The 23,842-nt window shown below is 35.0% G+C and overlaps 1 protein-coding gene across 1 annotated transcript in view; it reads left to right on the forward strand.

The window, feature by feature from the left end:
* LOC149801494 (lamin-like) overlaps positions 1 to 23,842 on the forward strand; it is a 54,231-nt gene that overhangs the window by 20,533 nt on the left and 9,856 nt on the right. The window contains exons 2-10 of the mRNA XM_089955666.1: positions 2,454 to 2,586; positions 6,505 to 6,654; positions 8,775 to 8,945; positions 11,552 to 11,677; positions 14,178 to 14,398; positions 16,389 to 16,611; positions 18,436 to 18,540; positions 19,665 to 19,781; positions 22,134 to 22,229. Coding sequence (XP_089811792.1) covers positions 2,454 to 2,586; positions 6,505 to 6,654; positions 8,775 to 8,945; positions 11,552 to 11,677; positions 14,178 to 14,398; positions 16,389 to 16,611; positions 18,436 to 18,540; positions 19,665 to 19,781; positions 22,134 to 22,229 — 1,342 coding nt within the window. The remainder of the gene's footprint in view (positions 1 to 2,453; positions 2,587 to 6,504; positions 6,655 to 8,774; positions 8,946 to 11,551; positions 11,678 to 14,177; positions 14,399 to 16,388; positions 16,612 to 18,435; positions 18,541 to 19,664; positions 19,782 to 22,133; positions 22,230 to 23,842) is intronic.

Below are 23,842 nucleotides of genomic sequence, written 5' to 3' on the forward strand. Positions count from 1 at the left end.
CATTAAAATCACTACCCGCTTACGATATTTAATTTACAAACATGACAGTCGGATTAAAATCTGTAGAGAATTACATACGTAAAAGGAAAATTTTGATTTCTAGTCTCCTTTAATGTAGCTTTAACAATTTTTCAGAGTGAATGAAATGGTGAAACCAGCTTTAGAACAAAGCCACACATTACTGAATGATTAACTCTATTTGGATCACACACCTACTCAAAGGAAGTGAATGTATGAGGCTTGTCAAGATTTATTACTTATGATGTATTATAGTAAAGGGTGATCAAGAGGTCCTTGAATGGATGAGGGGATGGGTCCTTTTAGTTTTTGATCATTAAGTAGATGCCTTTTGATACTTGAAAATTAACGTTAACTGCACAATATGTAAATTATCCTTCACAGCTCAGCAACTGTATCATTGAGTAGTATCAAGAAGTGGATGCGTATCAACCAATCTTGTTCACAGATGGAGATGGGAAAAACATATTTCACGTTCAGAACTTTAGACCAATTTGCAGTTCTATGAAAGCATACTTTAAATAAAATAGAAACACTGATAAATTCTTAATTTCTTACCATTGAAAAATGCTTAAATATCTCTTGTTGGTCTATAACTTTGCAAGCCATGTTTGTCTATTTTATTGTGCATTAAGGTTTACCATACATACCCATGTGAATATATATATATATATATATATATATATATATATATATATATATATATATATATATATATATATATATACACATATATACACACACACACACACACAGTAAAAACTGCTATGAGCAACCACTGACCTTTATATAATCTATTGTTACAATGACAACTTGATTAGTTATGATTGTTCTATGAAAAACAAAACATAAAAGGAATATTTTTGTTTTAAAAAAAAAGACTGTTGCTACTGGTGATAGATGCTACAGTTCGTAAACCATGCTAATGTACATGTCACAAATTGCCGTTGTAGTGCCAAAGTTTACATAGTGGTTGCGTCTGTTGTTTGTCTATAGAGTTTATCTGTATTGTCAGGGTGAACAAGGTCATTGTCCAGTAAGAGACAATCGTTTGTGGGTTTTGACTGATAGTGTTCAAAACGTGTGATGTTTGTTGTATTTTCCCCTGATGTTAAGTGATTGCAATCCTAATCTATTCAGGTTGGTGTAACAGGGTTACACACATTGCTTATAGAGTTAATCCCAGTATGTCATCTTGAATGAAGTCAGTGACTTTTGTCTCTGAGTAAATGGTTCTGTTTCTGGATGAGATAATTGTTTCTTTTATTTCGTTAGTTGTTAGATATGCAATGCTTATGTATATATTTTTCATATTTTCCCACAGCCCTGTCAAAACCATCTTTACGTTTGATATTACAATTGAGCACTAATAATTTTAACACCTAGAACCTTAATAACAATGAACAAACCTCCAACTAAAAAGAGACAAATTTTAAGGCTGGAGAAAATAATTATTGTAACTGAAAGAAGTGAAACAGAGTAGTCCGCTCGCATAAAAAGCAGTTTAAACATCAGTAAAACAAATTTAGGTTGTTACAAAGGAAAACGAGTAATTCAGAAATGATTTCAGATGGTAAAAGATGTGATCTTCAAATGTAAATGTGATTTCATGTTTAATGATAGAAGTATCTTTATTGCTATATAATTTTGTTTTTAGATGAATGCATACAATATTTTACCAAGAACTATTAATAAAGAATAGAATATTATGTACAGTGATTGTGGTTCTTTTTCTTGAAATTGTTCTGAAACTGGACCTTGAAAACTGGTCTTTTTGTACAAATCTGCTATGAGAGACCACCTGTCTTGAGAGACCGCTTTTTGTTGGTAGAAGGCATGGTCTCTCATAACAGGTATTACTCTGTGTATGTGTGTGTATATGTATAGATATATATACACACACACATACAGATCAGTTTATGTGTACGTTTGAACTGGACTACGTACAGACGAGTATATAATGCTATTCTTCTGACTTCAATAATGCATTGAAAATACATGTAACATGTTTAGAAAGGTTGTTTCGTTGTAAATCTTGCTGGCAGGATGATTTTAGGCATCTTGTGCCCACCACCAATTACTTAATAAAGAATAGGGCAAAGAGTTCTAAGAATGAATTTAGGAGAGTTGTTCCTTTATCAGAATACATAGTTTGAATGAAAGCTGATACATTCATCTCAGGTACTAGCTGAATCGCTATAGTTTCATGTTGATGGGTGTTGCTTGTTTTTCAAGGAGTTGGATTTTGAAGCATTCCATGTGATCATTTACATGACTCCAGTCTCTCCTCCCCACCCCTCCTGAATACCTGTTTTCTCCTAGTTTTGGTTTCCTCATTCAGCTTCTCTGTTTAAGGCCCTGTGAAACCAATTTATTGAGTGAAGCCTTTTGTGTTGCACAAATCATTCACATCTTTTACTTTTAATTTCTTTCAGATATCATAGGCGAGATCGTGATGCCAAAAATGCTGAGAAAAAAGCCCTTGAATTGCAGGCCCAGATGGCAGATCAGCAGGCCAAACTGGATGATGCAGAGAACCAGAGAAAACATGCTGAAGCAGAAGCTGCAGTAAGTAAAATAAGATGGATCCATAGAAAGAGTATTCCATAATTAATGTTAAAGAAACCGTTTGATGGTGTTTGTATGATTTTATTACAGCAGTGATGGAAAAGATGGTTGTGATGATGGTGATTGTGGTGTTTTTGAATGGCGATATTATGGTTAATGTTATGCAATTTGATGGGGATATAATGACAAAAGATGATATTGGTAATATAAATTTTTAAAAGCTGATAGTTAATAAACAAGTATGTCTGGTCTCTCCAAACCAAGATGGTGTGATAACTTAGCGGTTCCAGCTTTTTTTTCTCCACATCCTCAGCATGTAAGATGTAAATATCTTTTTCATTGGGATTGACAGGTGAGAAAATGGGTTTCCATGAAATGCTCCATTCAAATAGAACGTCATCTGCAGCATCCATTTTATAATCACTGCTAATAATAGATAATAGACCCTGAAACTGCATGGCGTAATTTTACCAAATCTGCATGGGGCTCAAATTTTGTCAATGATATTGTTATATTACGTAAGCAAAATGCAGATTTATTTTGCATTGTGCTAGTTAGGATTTATAGGTTACTGCATTTGTATGGGGAAAATATGAACCTTGGGAGTGCAGTATATCCATCCGACAAAAACGAGTTCATTTTCCCATACATATGCAATAACCTTTTTATTATATGCTTATTTTCTTATTCTACCTATGGCTGAATTATATAAACAAAAATAGACAAGAAACAAAGTAACTGAATTTATGCTGTATTCCAAACTAAATACACAAGCGCAGATTCATCAGTACACAACAACAAAATTAATAATGCGCATATAACTCTGTCCAGATAAGTTTGAAAATAGTCACTTTAGGAAAAAATGGTATTTTGGTCCGATAAAAATGAAATTTAGATTCATATTGTGAATGAATGCGCATTGCAACAACTTTTCCATTTAGTCTGGAATGAATAGATTATGGTGTTTTTGTTGATTCTGCTAAATTTCGTGATAATGACTGGATTTATGTGTCAATTCTACATGAAGTACATCTGATTCCAGCGAGCGAGCAGCGTCTTTGACAAGTGTGTTTCTGTTCTGACATTGAATGTTTGAAATCATAATGTGGGAAAAATATGCAATTGCAATTATCAAAAAGACGCTATGGAATATAATGTTTATTTCATTTTGAGTGTAGTAAGGTGGCTGTAATTGCACTTGTAATATAGTCGAAGTTACAGTACAATTTCAAAATGTGTAATCAAGCTTGAGAATCAATGACATGGCTCATGGAATTTGGATTTGCAGAACTAAGAAAGTACATTTTGAGGAAATTCAGGTTGTAAAACTTTAAGTATATTTTTTGCCATTTTTATTACCAACTAAAGAGGACAGTTTATGCCTTGTCACTTGGATGTTATTTGTAGGGACCCAGCAGTTTTATGACCTGTCTGGTATCTATCACTAGCCTAAATCCTTAACATTGTATCAAAAAAGTTATCACAGGATGTGGCAATGCAGCTGGTATGTGGCAGTCCATGAAACATCTGCTTTAGTTTATTCAGGAACAAATTTAATCAACCAAAATGTAAAGCGTCTACTACATAAGTGTACATGATTTATTTATAAAGTAGTTCCAAATACACTATTGGGCACACGTCATGATACCCTCCCATGTCAGCCTTGAGAAAGACACTTGGCTTCAGTTTACTCTGCGTAATAAAACCAAGAATGTTAAACTAAAAAAAAAAAACTACCTATATAATTAATAAAGTTTGCCATCAGTCATTCGTGGCACCTTTTCAGTCATTCAGCATTGTACTTTGTTTATAATGATTGGTCTCTGTGTTTAGACTACTGCTAGGTAGGTGTGTGTAATTGTAGTTGAAACAGTGTGTGACTGATTAACACTGAATTAGGTCATTGTATTGTGGTTGATACAGTTTAATGTGTCAGTCTGATTGCAGTTGTAACACTCTGTAACACATCTTTTGAGAAGCAACTAAAAAAGACACCTTTTTTCCATGAAATATGGGCTTTGACATCTTTCAATGAAAATGGTCTTGGACATTTTATTGTAAGATTTTTTTTTATTACTGTATTTTACTTTTCAAAATACCTACTTTTACCTGGTACTGTGTAGCCAGGGTTGTGCTCATGTGCAGTTAGACCCTATGCATACTTTTTATTCTTTCCATCCGTGAATTGTGCATGTAGAGGTTTGCTACTGGTGGTGAGGTATTATGAGGTTGCCATTATCTAGGAGGTGATCACCCTCCGCGTTATTGCCTGGATCAAGTAAATATTAATATTAAGTGGTGGAACTTACAGGTGGAATAAATAGAGCTCTGAGCAGATATATAGAACAGAATGACATGAACTTCCATACAAAAAAATTTAATCAATTACATAAACAACTGAGATAATACATTACAGTAGGAAGATACACTTTTTGGAATAAATCTTTCACCGAATTTCAAACACAGATATATTTATATAAATAGCTGATCTGTTTTAAATGATAGAATTTGTTCATCATAAAATTAAGTGAATGACCAAAATTGTTGCCTTGTACAACTTCATAACCTGTGCATTCTGGTTCACTTCCAGCGTCACTATTTTTTCCTCTTGGTCCTTCTGCTCTTTGGTTTTTTTCCTCCAACCTCCCTAATGTCTCGCCTCTTTCCGGCCCTCAAACTTTGTGTGGGTCGGTGGATACGTAAGCATGTAGATACTTGTATCAATAGGTACCTGTATACGTCAGTGTACACGTCAATGGAGCTATTTCCCCTTTTAAAATAAACAGAGAAGCAACCTAAATTTTCTGTCGGTTATTCTACTGGGAATTGGTCATTACTTCCCTCTCTTATGGTCAGATATCGTTCTGTCGGAATTGAGACAGATGCCAAGGTTATTTTGTCAGCTAAACATGGCAGACCATAAACAAACTTATTTTCATAAGATTAATGTACTTCCTAATGGCTATTCGATCCTGACTCACATTAACAGCACACGAGACATAAATAAGATTATTGTAAGAATTCAGATGCACTCAGACACTGTTATCTCATATTAAGAAAGTTGATCTACGAATTTAAACAAAACCATGCAAATATAAGCAAATAAATTCATGCAAGTCATAATATTGGTATCAACAAATTATATGAAATTGATGCAGATACCTCATGCTTCAAGCTTTGTTCGCATATACTGCCAGAATTGTGTCTGTTGACTTTCCAGACATCCTGTCCATTCGATAAATGTTTAACGATAGAATCTCTTCCAAATTTATTCTCGGAGTCTCTTATAGTTTCACTCTTGCAGGAAAAATGCAGACCGATTAGATTTTTCGACGGGGGAATATTTAGAACTCAAGGAATTTGGTTTTGGAAACACATCCCTTATTTAGTGTAACCAATCGGGATGAAATATATTTACTGCCTTTTATAACTAGGTGGCAAAATTGAGGTCAGCCTGACCTCTACTTTCCCGAATAACTATTCTGGAGAATTTCAAATTCTGACAGTTTAATATGAAATCGAAGTTAAACGTCCCCTTTCTAGTCATCTGACAGCTAAGTAAACAACGGCTTAATTAAGAATCACATCCTTTCCCAACACAGACATTAGAAATCATTGCAGTATAGCAATTTGACAAGAACCTGTCCCCATAAATCTAATTATTGTTCTCTGGCCCAAAGTAATATGCTTTTGATAGATTGACAGAAATTTGCACCCTCACAGTGCCATTGGCATTCTCATTATTATTTTGTTTTGTCTTCAATGTTTTATCACAGTGACCAGGTTATAGGACAGTCTGAATGTATTTTCTGCATGATAATTACTGTTTACATTGGCTGCTGAAGACTTCTAAAGGTCTTCCTAGAGATGAGCCAGGTAATCACTGATTACATTATTGATATTAAAACACTTTTTCAGCGTGCCCGTGCAGAATTAGCCCAGCTTGAGCGGCAGTTGGCCACAGCCAGGAAACAGCTGGAAGATGAAACCCTGGCTCGGGTTGATCTTGAGAATCGAATTCAAAGCCTGAAGGAGGAATTGTCCTTTAAATCTCAGGTGTATGAGCAGGTAAATCTTCAAATTGTAATGCACATGAGCATAGATGTACCAAATACTGCATTGTCTATAATTTGTCATACCCGATGATCTTTATTGCCCACCATTAATCATCCGAGTTTTTTCTAGTGTGCGGGAATGCAATATGTCCACGTTTTGCATAACCTTGGAGGAAATTAAATGACTAGTCGTGCCAAAATTGCCTCAAGTTCAGATTTGGCACTTTTCCCTTGATCTGATGCATATGACTTCTTTTACGTATCAGGATTTATTCACACATTTCTCACAGGGACATTATTTTTTACAAGTTGTCATTGATATACGCATAAATACAAGGATGTTGCTATTTCTGGTTGTTGGATCTCATTATTACACTTTCAGCCATCTAGTACTGTTATTTCTGTTTCATGTCGTCATCATTAACCTTGACTGACAATGAATTTTCATTGCTGCAATGGTATGTCTGTCCTTAGAATTTGACATCATCCAGGGTTATACCTTACTCTGTAGTATACTGCTATATCTTATTACCACAATCTTTGCTTTATGCCTGTTTTAGAAATTGCAATGAAAGTCATTTAGTGAAATTGTTGATTGAAGCTATGAAATTTGTATTATTAGAATTGACAGTAATATGTAGTTTTGAAAAAGATTATTTAAATGATTTAATACAAATATAGGATTATTTTATTGCTGTGTTGTATTGAGCTGTATTGTAGTCTGTTGCTCACAGCAAATAATTTTCCTCTAATCGAGGATTGCTTCAGTGGCCTAAGTGGTTAGAGCAAGTCATACCAAGGACTTTTAAAAATGGTACTAGCAGCTGCCTTGCTTGATGTTCAACATTAAGCCGTTAGTGTTAGGACTGGTCAGCCTGGTGTCAGAATAATGTCACTGGATGGGACATGATGCTACATGTCTGTGACATGCTGCTGCAGTACTCAGACATGATTTATCTCCGATTTAAAGCAGAATTCCGCTTTTCTCCTGACTTAAATCCGATTTTTCTTGATATAGTCTGTTTTTTTTTAAAATGTCTGATCCGGGTTTTTCCCGTTTTTTTAAACAGTCTGTTTGGGCCCATTCCGCAACAACCCTTGTAGCGTATTCGCTCTTTATATTAGTTAGCCCACAACTCTTGTAAAGAGCTTTCTGATTGGTCAAAAGTTTAAATTCATCCAATGAATCTTCGTGAAAATGAAACTGATGGCAATGGAAAGAAGAAGCATGCTTACAAAAAGTGGCGTCCTGAGTTGTTGAGAGAGACCATGACATGAGAAGTTTAGATAAAGGTTTACAAAATGTATGGGAATGGCTGGAGCAAAAGGTCGATGGAAATTTAGTTGGTCAGTTTTTAAGAAAACTAAACGCTTGAGGACTGCATGTCGCTAACACAAGCTGGAGCTTGAAAGGAAAAAGGCTGTCGTTGAGAAGGAAAAGAAACGATTGTACATTGAGCCAACAAAGTCATAGTTGAGAAAAAGAAAGACTAAAGAAATCTTTGATAAAGCCTCAAAAAGAGCTCGACTGGCATATCAACAGGTTATGTCCAGTTGACAAAAAGACAAGTGAATATGTGGGATTATTTGTATATAGGTGATGTACTTGGGTGTTTATTTTACAGATTTGTTATGAAAAGAGAAAAGTGTAATATGTTGGCAGTAAAAAATGCCTAATTATTGACTTAATTACGATGTTAACACTGACATGCACATGAAATAACTTAAGCATCAATAGTATTGGAAAACAAATTCATGTGACAATAAATATTGTGAAATTATTCAAGTTGAAAATTTTTGGTAAGTTTGTTAGTTTTTCAGATGATTATTTTGTTATATATTATGATCATAAGTTGCACCAGGAGCAGCTTTTCATGAGTGTAAAATGCATTTTGACCTGGACCCCCTGATCGGGGGTGCTGCCGCTCAAAACCCCGTTGGGGGAGGACCCCAAAACCTCCCTTCAGATTTTCAGCTTTTTTTGTATGGAAGACCAAAATCATGTCTGAGTACTAAACATAGCTATTATTATGACTGAAAATTGTTAAAGCTACATTAAAAATCCAAATAACACACACCCACCCATGTTTATGCCTCAGATATTTTTTATCTTTGTGCTGTTTTGCATTTCAGGAGTTAAATGAGACCCGTACTCGAACTACGATGGAGATAGAGGAGGTTGATTCTCGTATTCACCAGGATTACGAGAACAAGGTCCAGGAAATGCTGCAGAACCTGAGGGCTGAGCATGAGGAGCAACTTAGGTTGGTGCGGGAGGAGGTTGAAATTCTGTACGAGGGCAAGGTATTAGATCAGTTTTGGTTGTTTTTTACTCCTTAATTAAATATAGTCTGTATTCAGTGTCATCAATATTAAAACAAATTTACCAGTGTTTTCCTTTGTAGGAAATGGCAGAAGCAACTAATGCAGACCTGCCAACACTTTCGATTTTGCCGTAAGTCATAGGAAAATGACCCTTAAAATTTGGACTTGTGGAATAAAAGGAAAATATATGGAAATGTGATTGTTGTTGTAGAATCAAGATAATTGGGTCATCTGTGTTTGATTTGGATTGAGGGTTACATATTAGCTTTAGTGGAATTAGAGAACCAGACTAACTTTATTGTAGTACCTAAGACACTTTAAACTGCACATATTTTCCCATACAGAGTGCATACATACCAACCATTACCCTTTTTGGTGTAATCATTATGCTTTTTTCAGCACATTTATCACGAGACTGCATATGGATTATGATTTTTTGCCATTTATAATAATAATCACACTTATTCCTCTCGCAGGGTTGGCATTTATGAAAGAGTTTGCATGATCAAATGGCAGATTATAAAATTTTTAAAAATATCACCCAGCTACCGATAGACCTTAAAGACCAAAAGATAAAAAAGGTTTTAATAGTCAGTACAGAGGAATAAAAAGGAATATTAAAATTGTTCTGAATAAAAGTAGGAACAGAGACAGTTATTAGACATAAATTGTGCAGAAAATGTTTCCAAGAATAGTGTGAAGATAAGAGATAGCAACAAGCTACTGAACTGCTTAGGGTTTGCAATTGAAGGTCTATTTTTACTTTACAAACTTTTCAGATGAACATAATGTTTACTGTCGATGCATCAGTTTGGAATACCGAACTTTTAAAATACACATTTTCCAACTTGACAGCAGCAGTACATGATATTTTGTTGCACCTTACTGAAAACTGATCAGATTTATGGAGACAGATCAGCTGCACTACTGAGATAAACTTTTTAGGGTTGGCAGGTCTGCTGTTTTCCAGGGACTTGTCTTGTGATGATGTTCCAGCTGAGAAGATTTTAGACTTTGTGAAAGAGTGCAGTCTATACCAAAAATCCGACTTTTTATGTTAGGGATTTTACCCTTTTGTTTAAGATGCCTAAATTTGCTATATGGCTAGTATTGTGCTGGTGTTTTATTCAGCGCTATACAGAAATTGTGAGTATTGAAATTGTTATATCTTTAATCTGCTGAAAGACATGATGAAACTGCGGCATTGATGAAATGTGACCTGGTACTCTTGATTTATATTGCTAGTCGTATACTGATTGTAATAAAAATACAAAAATGAAACAACACAACATTTTCGATAATTGTGTATTCCAAGAGAAACTTGTGTTTAAGTTGTGTGACGTGTCTATCACGGTTTTTTATATCCTGTAATAGGAAGTGTTTACTTTCTATTAGATGCAGATATATATTGCTATAGAATTCTTCATATTTAAAGGTTTGAAAGAAAACAAAACTAATTTATGTTCATTATGTCGTTCACACTTAGCAGCATAATGCAGATCAGCAAAAAAAAGTTAGAACTTTTATTCTGTACATTGAATTGACTTTACATGCCAATTTATATGAATATAATCAAACTTGTTTCGTGTGATACATTTTGTGTTTTTTACATGATCATCTTTTCTGCCTTCGATGTTTTGGAGAGTCTAGAAAATAAAAACCTGTTTAGATTTAGAAAATGCATGTTTATAATCTAAAATGTTCTTTAATTCCATTCATTAATGGTCATATGTGAACCTTGAAAAACTTAACTTCATCCTGGAAAAACCCTGGAAATTTATATTTAGAAAAGCGTGGGAACCATGAACATAACATGCATTTGGAGGTACACATAATTAAGATTAGCATTTTCTCCCATTTGATACAGATACGTCTAAAGCTACAAGACCCTTGCTACTTTGGATTTGGCATTATTGAAAGCATGGCCTGACACAAAATTCAGTGGACATTTAAAGCGAACCTTGAATGTTCAGTCTTTTCCCATCTCATGCCCAGTTGATTAAGATCAAGTGTACTGCATATGTGTTTGTGTGTGTGTGTGTATATGTATATATATATATATAGAGAGAGAGAGAGAGAGAGAGAGAGAGAGAGAGAGAGAGAGAGGTTGTACATGGCAAGTTGCCTGCTATGGCAGGGGAAGTAATCTATGATGGTGACAGAAACTTTTGAAACATTAAACGGTTGTTTTCATATCATTAGCAATCAACAGAATCAGAGATATTGTGATATAAAGCATCCAGATTACTTGGGTAATTATTAAGCAGATGACATTAAGGCAATTTTAGATGCACTTAGGCCTCCTGTTTCTTTACTTGTTTGCACTGAAAGTCTTCCAGTGCAAACCTTGCAAACAAAAAGTTTGCCATGGATTCATGGTGATTTTTACTTGCATTTCGTTTGTGTAATATTATTAGCATGATTCAGTAGAAAGCAGTGTTTTTTAATTTAAATTATTTTTGTTATCTTGGTAGATTCTAAGATGGTCTGGACATAAACCCTTTTTTTGTGTGTGTGGGGCATGTGTTTTATACACAGCATGGTTCATTTTATACAATTACATCTCATTAACTTTGCTTTTACAGGTGAATGAGCTCCAGGGATCACTGGATCGCAGTATGTCACTTGGGAGCACAGCAAAAGATGAGTTGGTAATCACAAGACGCAGAGTAGATGAATTGGGCTCAGAAGTTACCAAGCTGAAGGCACAGGTAAGGTTATGAGCTTATGGTGTTCTTTGATTACACAACTTGGCATGAAAATAGATAAAATCAGATATGTTTTATGTTTTTTTTTAAAAACTCTTTTGACCATAATTGACCATCTGCTCTGCATCATCAGTTTGTGTTTTCTGTTAATATCTGGTATTTAAAACTAGTTCTCAAAGACTACTTGACCAGTGTGCATACGTTGTACAGATAGTATTCTGATGGCGTGACCTTTCCGATTCGTTCATTGGATGTCAATCTGTTATCCAATATTGTCACCATTTCTGATAACTGAAATAACTTCTGAAGAATTACTGAAGAGAATGTCATCCTTAATTGATGGGAAGCAGCGGGGGGGGGGCTTTCAAATTTAGCCGCCGATACTGAAAAAACCCTTAAAAATGACTTGTATTCATAAACTGCTCAATAGAATTTGATTCAGTTTGACAGAATTAAATTTCAGTTTGTATAAATGAGGTTGATCCACAATCACCTATGGCAACCATTACTAAAATATAAATCTTTTTTAAAAGGTTCCTCAAGAACCATTTGACAGTGTCCTTGCATAAAGGCTTTTTCTGTTCTGTACAGATGTTGACAGTTTGCTAATAGATAATGGCCATTGTTTCTATAAATAGAAGCATAAAACCCAACTTGAAATGACTTCGCTCACCAGAATTTTACAGATCATATGCATGGCTACTATTACTGAAATTTGAAAAGCCACTAAATGGCTTCTCAGAAATCATACAATTGATAATATCTTGGCATGAAGAGATTTTAAAGTGATGCCAGTATGGTATCTAAAAGCCTGCTGCTACTCAAAATAGAAAAATAATTGTGATAACTTTAAAAGAACATAATTCAACTTTTAGCATCTTAGCTTGAAGGTTTTATATATATATATATATATATATATATATATATATATATATATATATATATATATATATATATATATATAAATAAATCTTGCTGAACCACCATCACATATGGCTACTATACTTTTAAGAGAACAACGGTTAAGACAGCTTGATCTTGAAAGAACTGCTTAACATAATTCGGTCTACTTTGAGAGAGATGTCCTAGCATAGAGTCTTTTTATTGTGCCATCAGACATGTATAAAGATAACTTGAAACTACTTATTATATCATACAATAAACAGTATTGAGATTTCTTGGCTAGCTGCTCTTGCATTTGGCTGTTATGTCCATCTGGTTTGTGGTCTTAGGCCCACTTACACCTTGTTTTATCGTATATCCATTTATTGTGTTGTTGGCTTTGACACCGCTTTCATTTAGTCAGTTGTGAATTGGCGATAAAATATGGGTGCCGTTACTAAATGAAGAAGAAACCAACTAAACTTCTCAAGAACTTGTCGATAAGATCAGACGAATTCAGAGAAAGAATTGTGGCATGAAGCACCTTCAAAATTTGTTCAGATTATAGCAGACTGCATCAGATGTGGCCATTTTTACTCACAGTGGACAAACGTCTGAGGAACTGCTAAACAGAATTGGATCATATTTGAAAGAGAGCACCTGGGCATGTAACTCGTATATTTGTTCAAACAATGATGATCTACCATCAAATGTAGTCAACATTACTAAAAATGATAATGCTTTTAAATGAATTCTCAAGATCTTCTTACAAAATTGAACCAAATTTGACAGAAAACATCTTGAAATATTTGGCTTTGAATTTTTACAAATGGTGTTGTTCTGCCATCAAGTAGAACTTTTATGACAAGAAAAATGCTATACTTACCAATTTTCCTGTTTACATATGGTTCAATTACAGTGAGTTTCCTAATAATATTTCTAGCTAAGATATTGATTGAGGAATAAACGACTTGCATCCATAAAACAAATACTGCACACATAATCCAGTTGAAAACTGGGACTTTTATGTGTTCAGATGAAGGGGGATCTAATATAAAAAAATTTAATCATGAAAAGTTGTCTTAAATGAAAAAAAATACATTTCTTTTTTACATTGTCCAATTAGCATAAGTTCATAAAAGTATTAAACGATAGGGTTATTATGTAATTACATGTTTATCATTGATACCCAAAACAACTACTTAAAGGAAATCAACAGGAACAGGTATAGCATGTCCATTGATAAGAAGAAAAAGAAAGATTCAGACAAATGGAATTCTTTTCAATAATGATTGATTCTGTTTTCCCCTTTTGGGGGAAACTGGAAAGTTTCACCAGAATATCTCAGGATGTCACAAGATAGAACTGTTGGGTTATGGTTTCTTAAAAGACAATTTCTTAGTTCTGAAGTATTGTCACATGTGGTTTCCTAATGCAAATCATCTTGTTTACACATTAAAACTATTAACTTGAAGTGAACTATGTTGGCCAATTTGTTTAAAAATTTACTTCTTGTTTACAACACTTTTTCATTTGCAACATCTTTCAAATTTTATATCAAAGTGAAAACAGCTTAAATACAGCATGTTGCAGATTTCATACAGTTTACCTTATTTCCCAGAATGCTGCCTATGAGGCACGTATCCGTGACTTAGAGGGACAGCTAGAGAGCGATCGAGAGATGTTTGAGAACCAGATAACACTAAAGGATCAGGAAATTGAGGAATTGCGTAAACTGTTGGATGAGCAAACCAGGGAATATGCAGACCTGCTTGATGTCAAGATAAGACTGGACAATGAGATTGAGGCCTACAGGAGGCTGCTAGAGGGAGAGGAGGCCAGGTATTCTAAAGAATGGACTGTTTATCAAAGTCAAATTAAGCTTTCCAATATGGACACTATGTTGTCCATCTGAAAATCTTGTCCTCCTGTTGATGTGGGAATTTCTCCAGAAGACTTTTTACGAATGAATGTAAATAGTGCCGGTCTCTCTGCCAGTATGGGCACCATGCCGTCATTCTAATAAACTTGTCTCAGGATGGATGTCATATTGACATGGAGGCTTCATCAAAAGACATATAAATTATTTGCTGAATTGTTAAAAATTTTTTTTACAAATTCCATCAGTAGTTTTCATTGATGGATTTAAATATTGGACATGACAGATGTGTTCTCTGGGATGAACTAAGTTGTATAAACATGATCAGTAGATTAATCAGGGAGACATTTTTTTTTCTTCCGACCATGAAATGTCCTTGAATTTCGCAAATATTGATGAAAGTCTAGAAAAACTCTGGGGTATTCTGCCACCACTTGATGCCCGAAACAGTCACATAATTGAGTCATAACTAAACTAATCGCGAGTTAAATTTATCAAGTTCTAACCAAAGTATTTGAAGGGTACAGAATGGATCTTTTGGGTGCTTGCAGTAAACATATGCTGAGTCAATCCAAACACTCATTGGATTAGATTTGTCTAGTAGACTTTTATTTTCACAGTCAGCTCGATATCTGTATCTTTCCTTATATGGAAGGTATGAAAACCAGGCTAACATCATAAGAGGTCATTGTGGTGGCAAAGTATAGCCACTTACCGGATATCCTAGCAAACTTAAACGTTAAATCGAGTCATACATGCATGAATTTGATATGAAAATTACTTATTTTCTTAGAAATTGCGAGTATTAAAATCATTATGTCTTTAATCTGCTGAAAAACAAGATAAAACTACGGCGGTGATGAAATGTGACCTGGTATTTGCATTGCTAGTCTCATGAGTACCCAAATTTCTCAACCCACATTTTCAAATATTGTAGAGAAAAAAATTGAAAAAAAACACTAAAGTCGTATACTGGTTGTAATAAAAATACAAAATTGAAAGAACACAAAATTCTCCATATTTATTCAGATAACAACTTCTGGAGTTTTGTTGTAACACGTGATTACCACGTTGACATGTGCTGTCTGCTTGATGAATCAGACTGGCCAAATTGCTGCAACAGTGACAAGCTTGTCATTGTTCTCCAATAAATATATTGAGAATTATATGTTCTTTCTGGATTTTACAAAAATTTATCTGACTTTCATTTAATACAATTGAATTTCTGTGCAACATCAAAAAGGAGTGTGTTGTTGATATTGCGTGACTATTGGACTTCACCAGTGGCATCATTTGAGATTTATGAAGTTGTGTGACTAGTAAATGGTGAGTACCGGGTTTAGGTTTCATCTATGCTATTGTTTTGTCTAGTCTGTCAGCAAAATAAAGACATAATTATTTTAATAGTTGCCATTTCGGAGAAAATAAATCATTTTCCTATCGATTTCAGGCAGATATGAGTTGATATAACATAAGTTTAAGTTTGCTAGGCTCGCTGGTAATCGACTTCCATATGCCACTTCCACATGGCGGTGGCAATTTCCAATTTTCGATATGCAATTGCAGTGACCCCACACCCCAACATAAATGTCCAAATGTGAAAAATGGGAAGAGAATATTTGGAGGAAATCCAGATTAGAAAACAGACTGCTATTTGTTTTAAGCCAAATTTGTTGTCCAAAATGTTGAATTTCAAAGCTGAAATGAGAAATTGTTTTCCCTTGTATTATATATTAAAAACCGATATGAGCCCTTGGGACTGGTTTAATGAATTACAAGAAGACGAGTTGATTTTACAGAAAATTCAGTCCTTGTTTATACAACAAAATATAATTTATTTTGAAGGTCTTTTGTCACTTAGCACTTTAGCAAGTGAGGAAAGAGGTAAATGATAGTTGTACACTGTTGTTAAGTCACATATTAACCTTTACCATTTTATTGTGACGTCTTTAGGTTAAACCTGTCTCAAGAAAGCACAGACTCGAGTACACCCAAGAAAGGTTCAGCACGTGGACAGAAAAGGAAACGTGTTACGATGACTGAATCTGTCGAGACCTTTACTGAAGGAAAGTCTGGCAGTGACTTTGCTTCTGAGGCACAAGCCAGTGGTACTGTTGAAGTTTATGAGACTGATCCAGAGGGCAAATTCATCAAACTTCACAACACTGGTAAAGAGGTATGTGATAGATGTGCTTCATTATACATAAATTGTATTACCCATGCCAGCCATATGCTGGTACAGTGTTGCTGAGTGTGGTTGAATAACGTTAGCTAATTCAGTTAAGGCACTTTTTGTGTTGCACTCTCTCTATGAAGTTAAAGGGCAAAATTGCACACAACGTCATATGCACAACATTGGGGGTTTACCTAACTATATTGTAGCTTGAAATTTAATGTTGGACTAAAAAGACCTAGGCTGGTAACCAGGGCCAACATAAGTTATGTGTGAGCGGCGGCTTGCACAGGTAGCTGTTTTCAGAGGGGTGCAAATATCAGGCAAGGGAGCTAATATGAAAGAAAACCTTTGTATTTCTTCAATGAAAATCTTTTTACTTGGTCATAACTTGCATCAGTCTCTTGTGTGCTTATCAACCAGTATTTTAATGTGATGGGACGGGGCAAATGTCTGTTTTGCGCTGGGCACTCTATTGCCTCATGCCTGTCCTGCTTGTAATATATTGATATTGCACGGTGCAGAAACATTTAGATCGGGAGCAATCACAAGGTAGCAGCATATACCTGACTTAACTACACTTGCGGCAACCTGATGTCACACAGTGCAGAAGCATGTGAATCAGTGGCAATTACACCTGTAACATTACACAATACAGAATCATTTAAAGCAGTGGCAATCAGATGGGCAGCAGCAGTTTAGCATAGAAATGACTTGACTACACTTGTGGCATCCTCATATCACACAGTGTAGAATCATGTAAATCAGTGGCAATTACACCTGTAACATTACACAGTGCAGAAGCATGTAAATCAGTGGCAATAGCACAGGCATGTGTGGAAAATGGATGTTATGTCGATGAAGTACCACACAAAATTTTGTTCCAACGTATTTTTTGCACATACCACGGTATACTGTAATTATATTAAAGACCAGCATTTCACTGTTCTGTGGCAGGGGCCTGATACTATTTTGTTTATTTTACAGTTTGGGAGAAATTATTGATTAAGATGAAAGAAAAGAAAATATTTACCTATTTGATAAAGATAGGAAGTATTGATGCTGAAGTCTACAATTTTCTAGCAGCACTTTTGATATAATAAGCAGGGAAACTTTGAGTGGGATGCCAACACCCATGCATTTTTATCAGAGTGAGCCAATAACATAAAACTCAACAAACAAGAAAGTATATCATGGATCTGAAAAATTATGTAAAATTCATTCAGAAAATAAGCATGCTTTACAAAATCATAGGGAACAATCAACCTGTGACAAAGTCCATACAATCAGCTTGCAGTGTAAAATGATTATGTACTCTTTGGAAAAAAAAATGAAGAAAATGTGACAATTATTGGATCTCATTTGATTTAAGTATTGCTCATGGTGGGAGACGTGATTGCCTCTGTCATTTGGTACAACAAACCAAAAAATTATCTCCATTTGAGAGCCACTATGAAACCTTGAACCTCTTTAAGGTTTGGAAATGTGGTGGTGTCTGTAATTAAACTGGAAGTTATTAGGGCCAAATATACTTACTTGAATGTAATGTTGAATTTGCTGTCTCAGACCATACTTCTGAACTTTCAAATTCATGTTTTCCAAGGCAACAATAGCAGTAAATGGTATTTGTTGCCCCTTACTGAAAATTGCTCAGACTTGTGGAACAATATTGATTGGTATACATAGGTCTTTTGGGGGCTGACAGGACACTCTTGTTTATTAGACCTTGAAATATAATGCTCACTAAAATGAGGAATATGAATACACTAGTGTGCTTTAAACTAAGTTGTAGAATGGAGCTAATAAATATTCTCATTGTATTTTCAGGATGTAGCTATTGGTGGCTGGTTGTTGGTCCATACAGCTGATAGTCAGGAAACAACATACAAGTTCCATCATAACCTAATACTGAGAGCTGGTGAATATGTCACAGTAAGTTTTGTACTTTTTTCAGAGAACTTGTATAGAAACTCACAGAACATTAAAAATCAGTTTGTATTTGTGTAATAGCTGGCAGAACTATCTTAATAAGGAAACTAAGAAAAGATGCCTTTCTGTAGCATCACAGGTTATGACTCCTTAGCTTTTGACCTTAATAATATTAATTCTGTATCCTGAAAATGTATTTTTTCTTCTAATGAAATGAATATTGGACCACTAGATGATTAGTTCTTCAGGCAGTGCCTAAACTTTAGTAACAAGTCTTCATGCATTGCAGCGAAAAGAGATTTAAATATATCTGTCGCCAATTTATATAAGATGTTTTTTGCTTGTGGTGAGGGGGATGAAATTACAGATTTTCTAAAACCCGTTTCATTGTCGGCAACATCCTTCTTAAATCTGGAGCTGTTTGAGATTAAGGGTAGACTTGTTTGTTATTTTCTAAAGTGTATTTTCATGTATATTACTTGATGACTATCTTAGAAAGACAAATTTTCATGTTTTTGTTGTTTGTTTTTTAATGTGCTGTGTAACCATGGTTCTTTCAGATAAATTAGAAAACTTGACTTGTTGCTAAACTATTCCCTTGTTATAATTCTTTGCATGGGAGCACATCTTAAGTGAGATATCTTATATTGAGGTATGTGTCAAACGTAATGTTGTAATTTACGTAGAAACATTTTTGAAAAATGGTATTTAATGATGTTAAATCATATCCACTCTGTATTTAGTACTCTGATGCTGGATCAGTGTGGCTTTGGTTTGCGAATGGTGGAATGTACGTATCAGTTAAGTGCCTATTCTGTGATGCATGATGGCTGAATTCATTATTTCATCATGACCAATTAGAAACCAAATGCACAAATCATGCATTGTATTTTCAAGCCCAATTTTTTTGTTTCTCATGAAATTCCACCTATATTCAGAAAGGTAGATGCCTAGATAATTGATTATTTTCTGCCATCAATTGCTGTATTTAATGGAAACATCCATGGAGGTGCAGGTTACAAATTGGTGTCGTAATATTCAGTTCTGTCTTGCCAGCATTAATGCTATTCCCAAGCATGACAGTATATTCTGTGGAAAACTGGACTACTTATTTTTTTCCTATTCAGGTATGGAGCTCAGGCGTGGGAGAGACCCACAACCCACCATCTAACCTGGTGATGAAGGGGGAGCAGAAGTGGTTCACAGGGGACCGCATGAAGACCGTTCTTAAACAGGGAGACCAAGTAAGCACTCTTATTGCTTAATGAACGTACTAGTTTTTTTTAAATGTATGAAAGCTTCTGTGTTCGTCAAACATGATCCAACTTTGTCTAAATGAGTTACCAGGAGAAGAACTTGGAAGCCAAGTTAAATGCAGTAGCAGGCATTTCAGTTTGTAAAAAATACTAGCTTGAAGATTATTATTTTCTTTATTTCATGTCAGTGGCATTGATTGTCCTTGGTTAAATTTCTCTTTTCAAACAATTTTTGTGACGTGTTGGCCCCTGTGTTCCAGGCACAAGAGTTGTTAGGCAGGTAAAATAACATAATGGACTGAATGCACAGCAGTTTTCCTGTTTGCAAGAAGTTGTGGAATTTATGTTTGTGTTACAGAAATAGCCTTGCAGTTTTTGAGGATTTTTGTTATGGTTGTAAGAAATGCCATTCATGAAATGCTTGAGAAATTTGAACAGCTTATCTGTCAGGGATTTACTTTTCTTTAATAATCCACAACTTTATGATTGTTTCTTTTCTGTTTTTCTGTGACAAATTGTATGAACTATGCAATTCATCTTGCAAAAATGCCAACATGTGTTTCTCCATTTTCTTTTCTATTTTTTATAAAGAAAATCTAATTTCAAATCCAAATCCTTTTCTCTAATTTTTGTTATGTAAACTTGATGGAAAAGTGATGTTTTGAACAGAAAAATGTGGAAGTCATGGTGGACATCATATCTTGTGGAGGAAGAACCTTAGGAATCTGTTACCAATCATTCTCACATACACACATACCGATCCTGAGAGTTGAACTAGTAGGACAGAGTTGAGATGTCAGTGGTCTGTAAAGGGGAGTGCCTTTGACCACTCGGACACCTGAGGGCCCTCTGAATGAATCGTAGTCTATATACTTGGATTCACCTTTAAAAATGGCTGGCAAAGGAGCGCCACTGGGAAAGAAAGGATTTCTAGTCACAATCAACACTACTTGGACAAACACTCCATTATGCTTCCTGCTCTATCCAATTTGTGACTTCAAGAACATTATGAACTTTGCAAGCAGGAAAGTCTGATCAATTGAGACACACTTGAACAAATATACAGAGTGTGCAAGTGCATGTAAATAAATAGGTTGCAAAAAGTTGATAATTGTTTATGCAACACAGTATGATCTCAGTCATCAGAACAGAATTTATCTTAATAGAGTTTCTTGTTGAAAATAATCTGTTGTCACTGTTAAACTCGGCAAATAAGATTTTCCAAAACTCATTTCCCACTTCCATTTTAAGAAAACCAAGGTCACACCAAAACTAATAGCAATAGAGAAATACGGTTCTTAAGAAATCATTTGTCCAGTGATTAAAACTTTTAAACTTTCTCTTTTGCATAGTGATGTCAAATCAATATATTTCTATATTGCTTTTCCCCCTACTGAACATTACATGAAAATGAAATGATTGTTGTAATAAATTTTTTGAAAAACTAATTCTTTTGAGTATGAACATTGTATATTGAATAGCTTGTCGACAGTATGTTGCTTTTCTTTTCTCTTATGGGATGCCATCTGCAAGAAGATGACATTTAAGAGCCATTTCTGCTTAAGGAGGGGTTTTGCTCCCCAAGACTCCCACTTTGCCTTAGCAACCCTTGAATAAGGTATAGCCCCTGCACCACTCGAGTCTGTATTTTCCTTCAAGTGTGTTGACATCTCTACATTAGACCTACATTACATAGATGGCTTACACTTGAAGCTGTGAAGAAGCCTCTGAAGGTCAAGGTCACTGACATAAACGCCCAAAGGTCAAACAGTGAAGTTACTAACTGAAAGAAGAAAAATGGCTTCTGCACAGTATCTTATCACATACCTGGAACAAAACATGGCCTTGCATTTGGACATGGTTTCTGCACAGAAATGTCAGTTTTCAAACGTATTGTCACCAGAGTTTGTTATTGGCATATACTTGTGCTATGGAAGAAGCCTATTGATTTAGGGGCCTCAGGGTCAGAGATTGTGGCTATGGTAAGTCAGATTAGGAAATAGTGGTCCTGCACTGCAAATTTAATTGAAGACCACATACCTAAAGGTCCTTGTCATTGAGACCCATTGGTCAGTCTGCAGAGTCAGCCGTGCCCTACTAGTGACTACATAGAAAAGTAATCTTATTTTGCAATACTTACCTTTCATTTTTTGTCTCATGGAAGCATATCTACTTTTCATCTTGACTTTACTGTTTTGCTAACTAGATTATGAATGGCGCTGTATAGTCATAATTGTGCTAATGTGCGATTCAAGCCTATACATCAATATACACACACACACACACTGGATGCAAGTTTTGCTTTCCAGGATAAATATTTGGAGCTCTGTTTACTTGCAGGAAATGGCAAGTAGAACTCTTACAAAATTTGTGCGAAGGACGACTCAGTATAGGTCCAGTGTGCGTGGCGGTGATGAGACAGATGCTGGTAGAAGGGTAAGTTGTTTGGTCACGTAGAATACTTGTAGCATGGATTATATAGGAATTCTTGGAGCTGGCTGTTTTTCTATTCTTTTCATCGATCTATCTTTCCTTCTATTTTGTGTACCAAACTAGTGACACTTGTTAACTTGTCCTAATGCAAAGTGAGCATAGAGTATGGCCCTGTGTCCATCAGATGTTGTTTGTGAACACTTTAAAGCAAATAGGAGTTAATCAAGATTTTGTGTGAGTTGCATCCATGCATATTAATATAGTATTTTCATTGATTGAACTTGTGTAGGTCATATTTCTGATAAAATATAGTATGTACGATTTAAATATCAGGACCTTATATAAATGAGCATTTGGCCTCGTTTTTGATACATCTCTTTGTTAATCCAGTTTTGTTGGTTTTTTTAAAATTATTTCAATGTAGTCACACACAAAAATGGATGTTAAAGTTTATTTTGCATGAGTAGTATCAGCTGTAACCTACACTCATGACAGCTCATGTTTACATGAAGTGGTCTTTGTTGTGATGGAAACCACCAACTTTGGATGGTAAACCCTAACCCTTTTTGCATGTGGCAGAACCAGAGATCAAACATGGGTACAAAGCCAGAACATTGTTGTGTTTTTTGCACAAAAATGTTGTACATTCTTTTTCATACGTATTGAGAATGAGCTAAAATATTCTTGTGCTTCTCGGTTCGATTAGGAGTGATAAATTTGAATGAGGTGATTTTGCTTTTGATTTGCAAAGTTTGTGAAAACTATTTCTGATCAGAGATCAATGTAAACTTATGTCATCAAGATATCTGATAATTTTATTATGAGCTTTATCCGTGCATGCTATTTTGATGTTGCATTAGATTGGTAGAGCTTGAAAGCCCTTGGGAGGCCCTTTTTCTGCTCCAGAGTTAGATTTGGTATATTGGCTTTCATCAAGATGATCTTGTTCAACAAGTTCATTTATGGGATGGTTTGTGTTTTTTTTTTGTACTGCTCCTGAGAGGAGTTACATCAGGGGTCTCAAACTCACCATCAGGGCCTTCGGGCCACATCACTGAAACCTTTTCATATAGCTTAAGTAGCTCGTATAAAAGGTAGCCAGTTGAATTATTGGAAATAAAAACTAAATGATGTAACTCAAATTTTTGTAAAAACTGGCTGACTGTGAAGAAAACATTTGCATTATCAATTATTTTACAAATTCTGTGTGTCGTTATGGGCCACAGGAAATAACTCCATAACTTTAGGGCCACTTGTTTGAGGCCCCTGAATTAGATTATAAATTATATCATATATTATAGAGGTAATCTTGCATCTGTTGACTTCTCTTGTGAACACTTTAGAGGTTATATATATCAGGACTTGAGTTCAGCTATGATATCCATTACTATAAATGAGGTTATCGTGTATCTTGATTAGCTAGGTTTGTGAACAATAAAGCGATTGCATTATCAGATGCATGGAAATGGGGTGATCTTGATTCTGATAGGCACTGCTGATGAACAATTTACGAGTCCATATTTCTCGTCAGATCTGATATGTAATCTTTATTTCATAGAGGAATGTCAATAACCTTGACTCAGACCCAAATAAACATGTTTACCTGTATTAATAAT

The sequence above is a fragment of the Sinohyriopsis cumingii genome, chromosome 4 (genome assembly GCF_028554795.1).
Source record: "Sinohyriopsis cumingii isolate HCF-2022 chromosome 4, ASM2855479v2, whole genome shotgun sequence".
In the NCBI taxonomy this organism is placed as follows: domain Eukaryota; kingdom Metazoa; phylum Mollusca; class Bivalvia; order Unionida; family Unionidae; genus Sinohyriopsis; species Sinohyriopsis cumingii.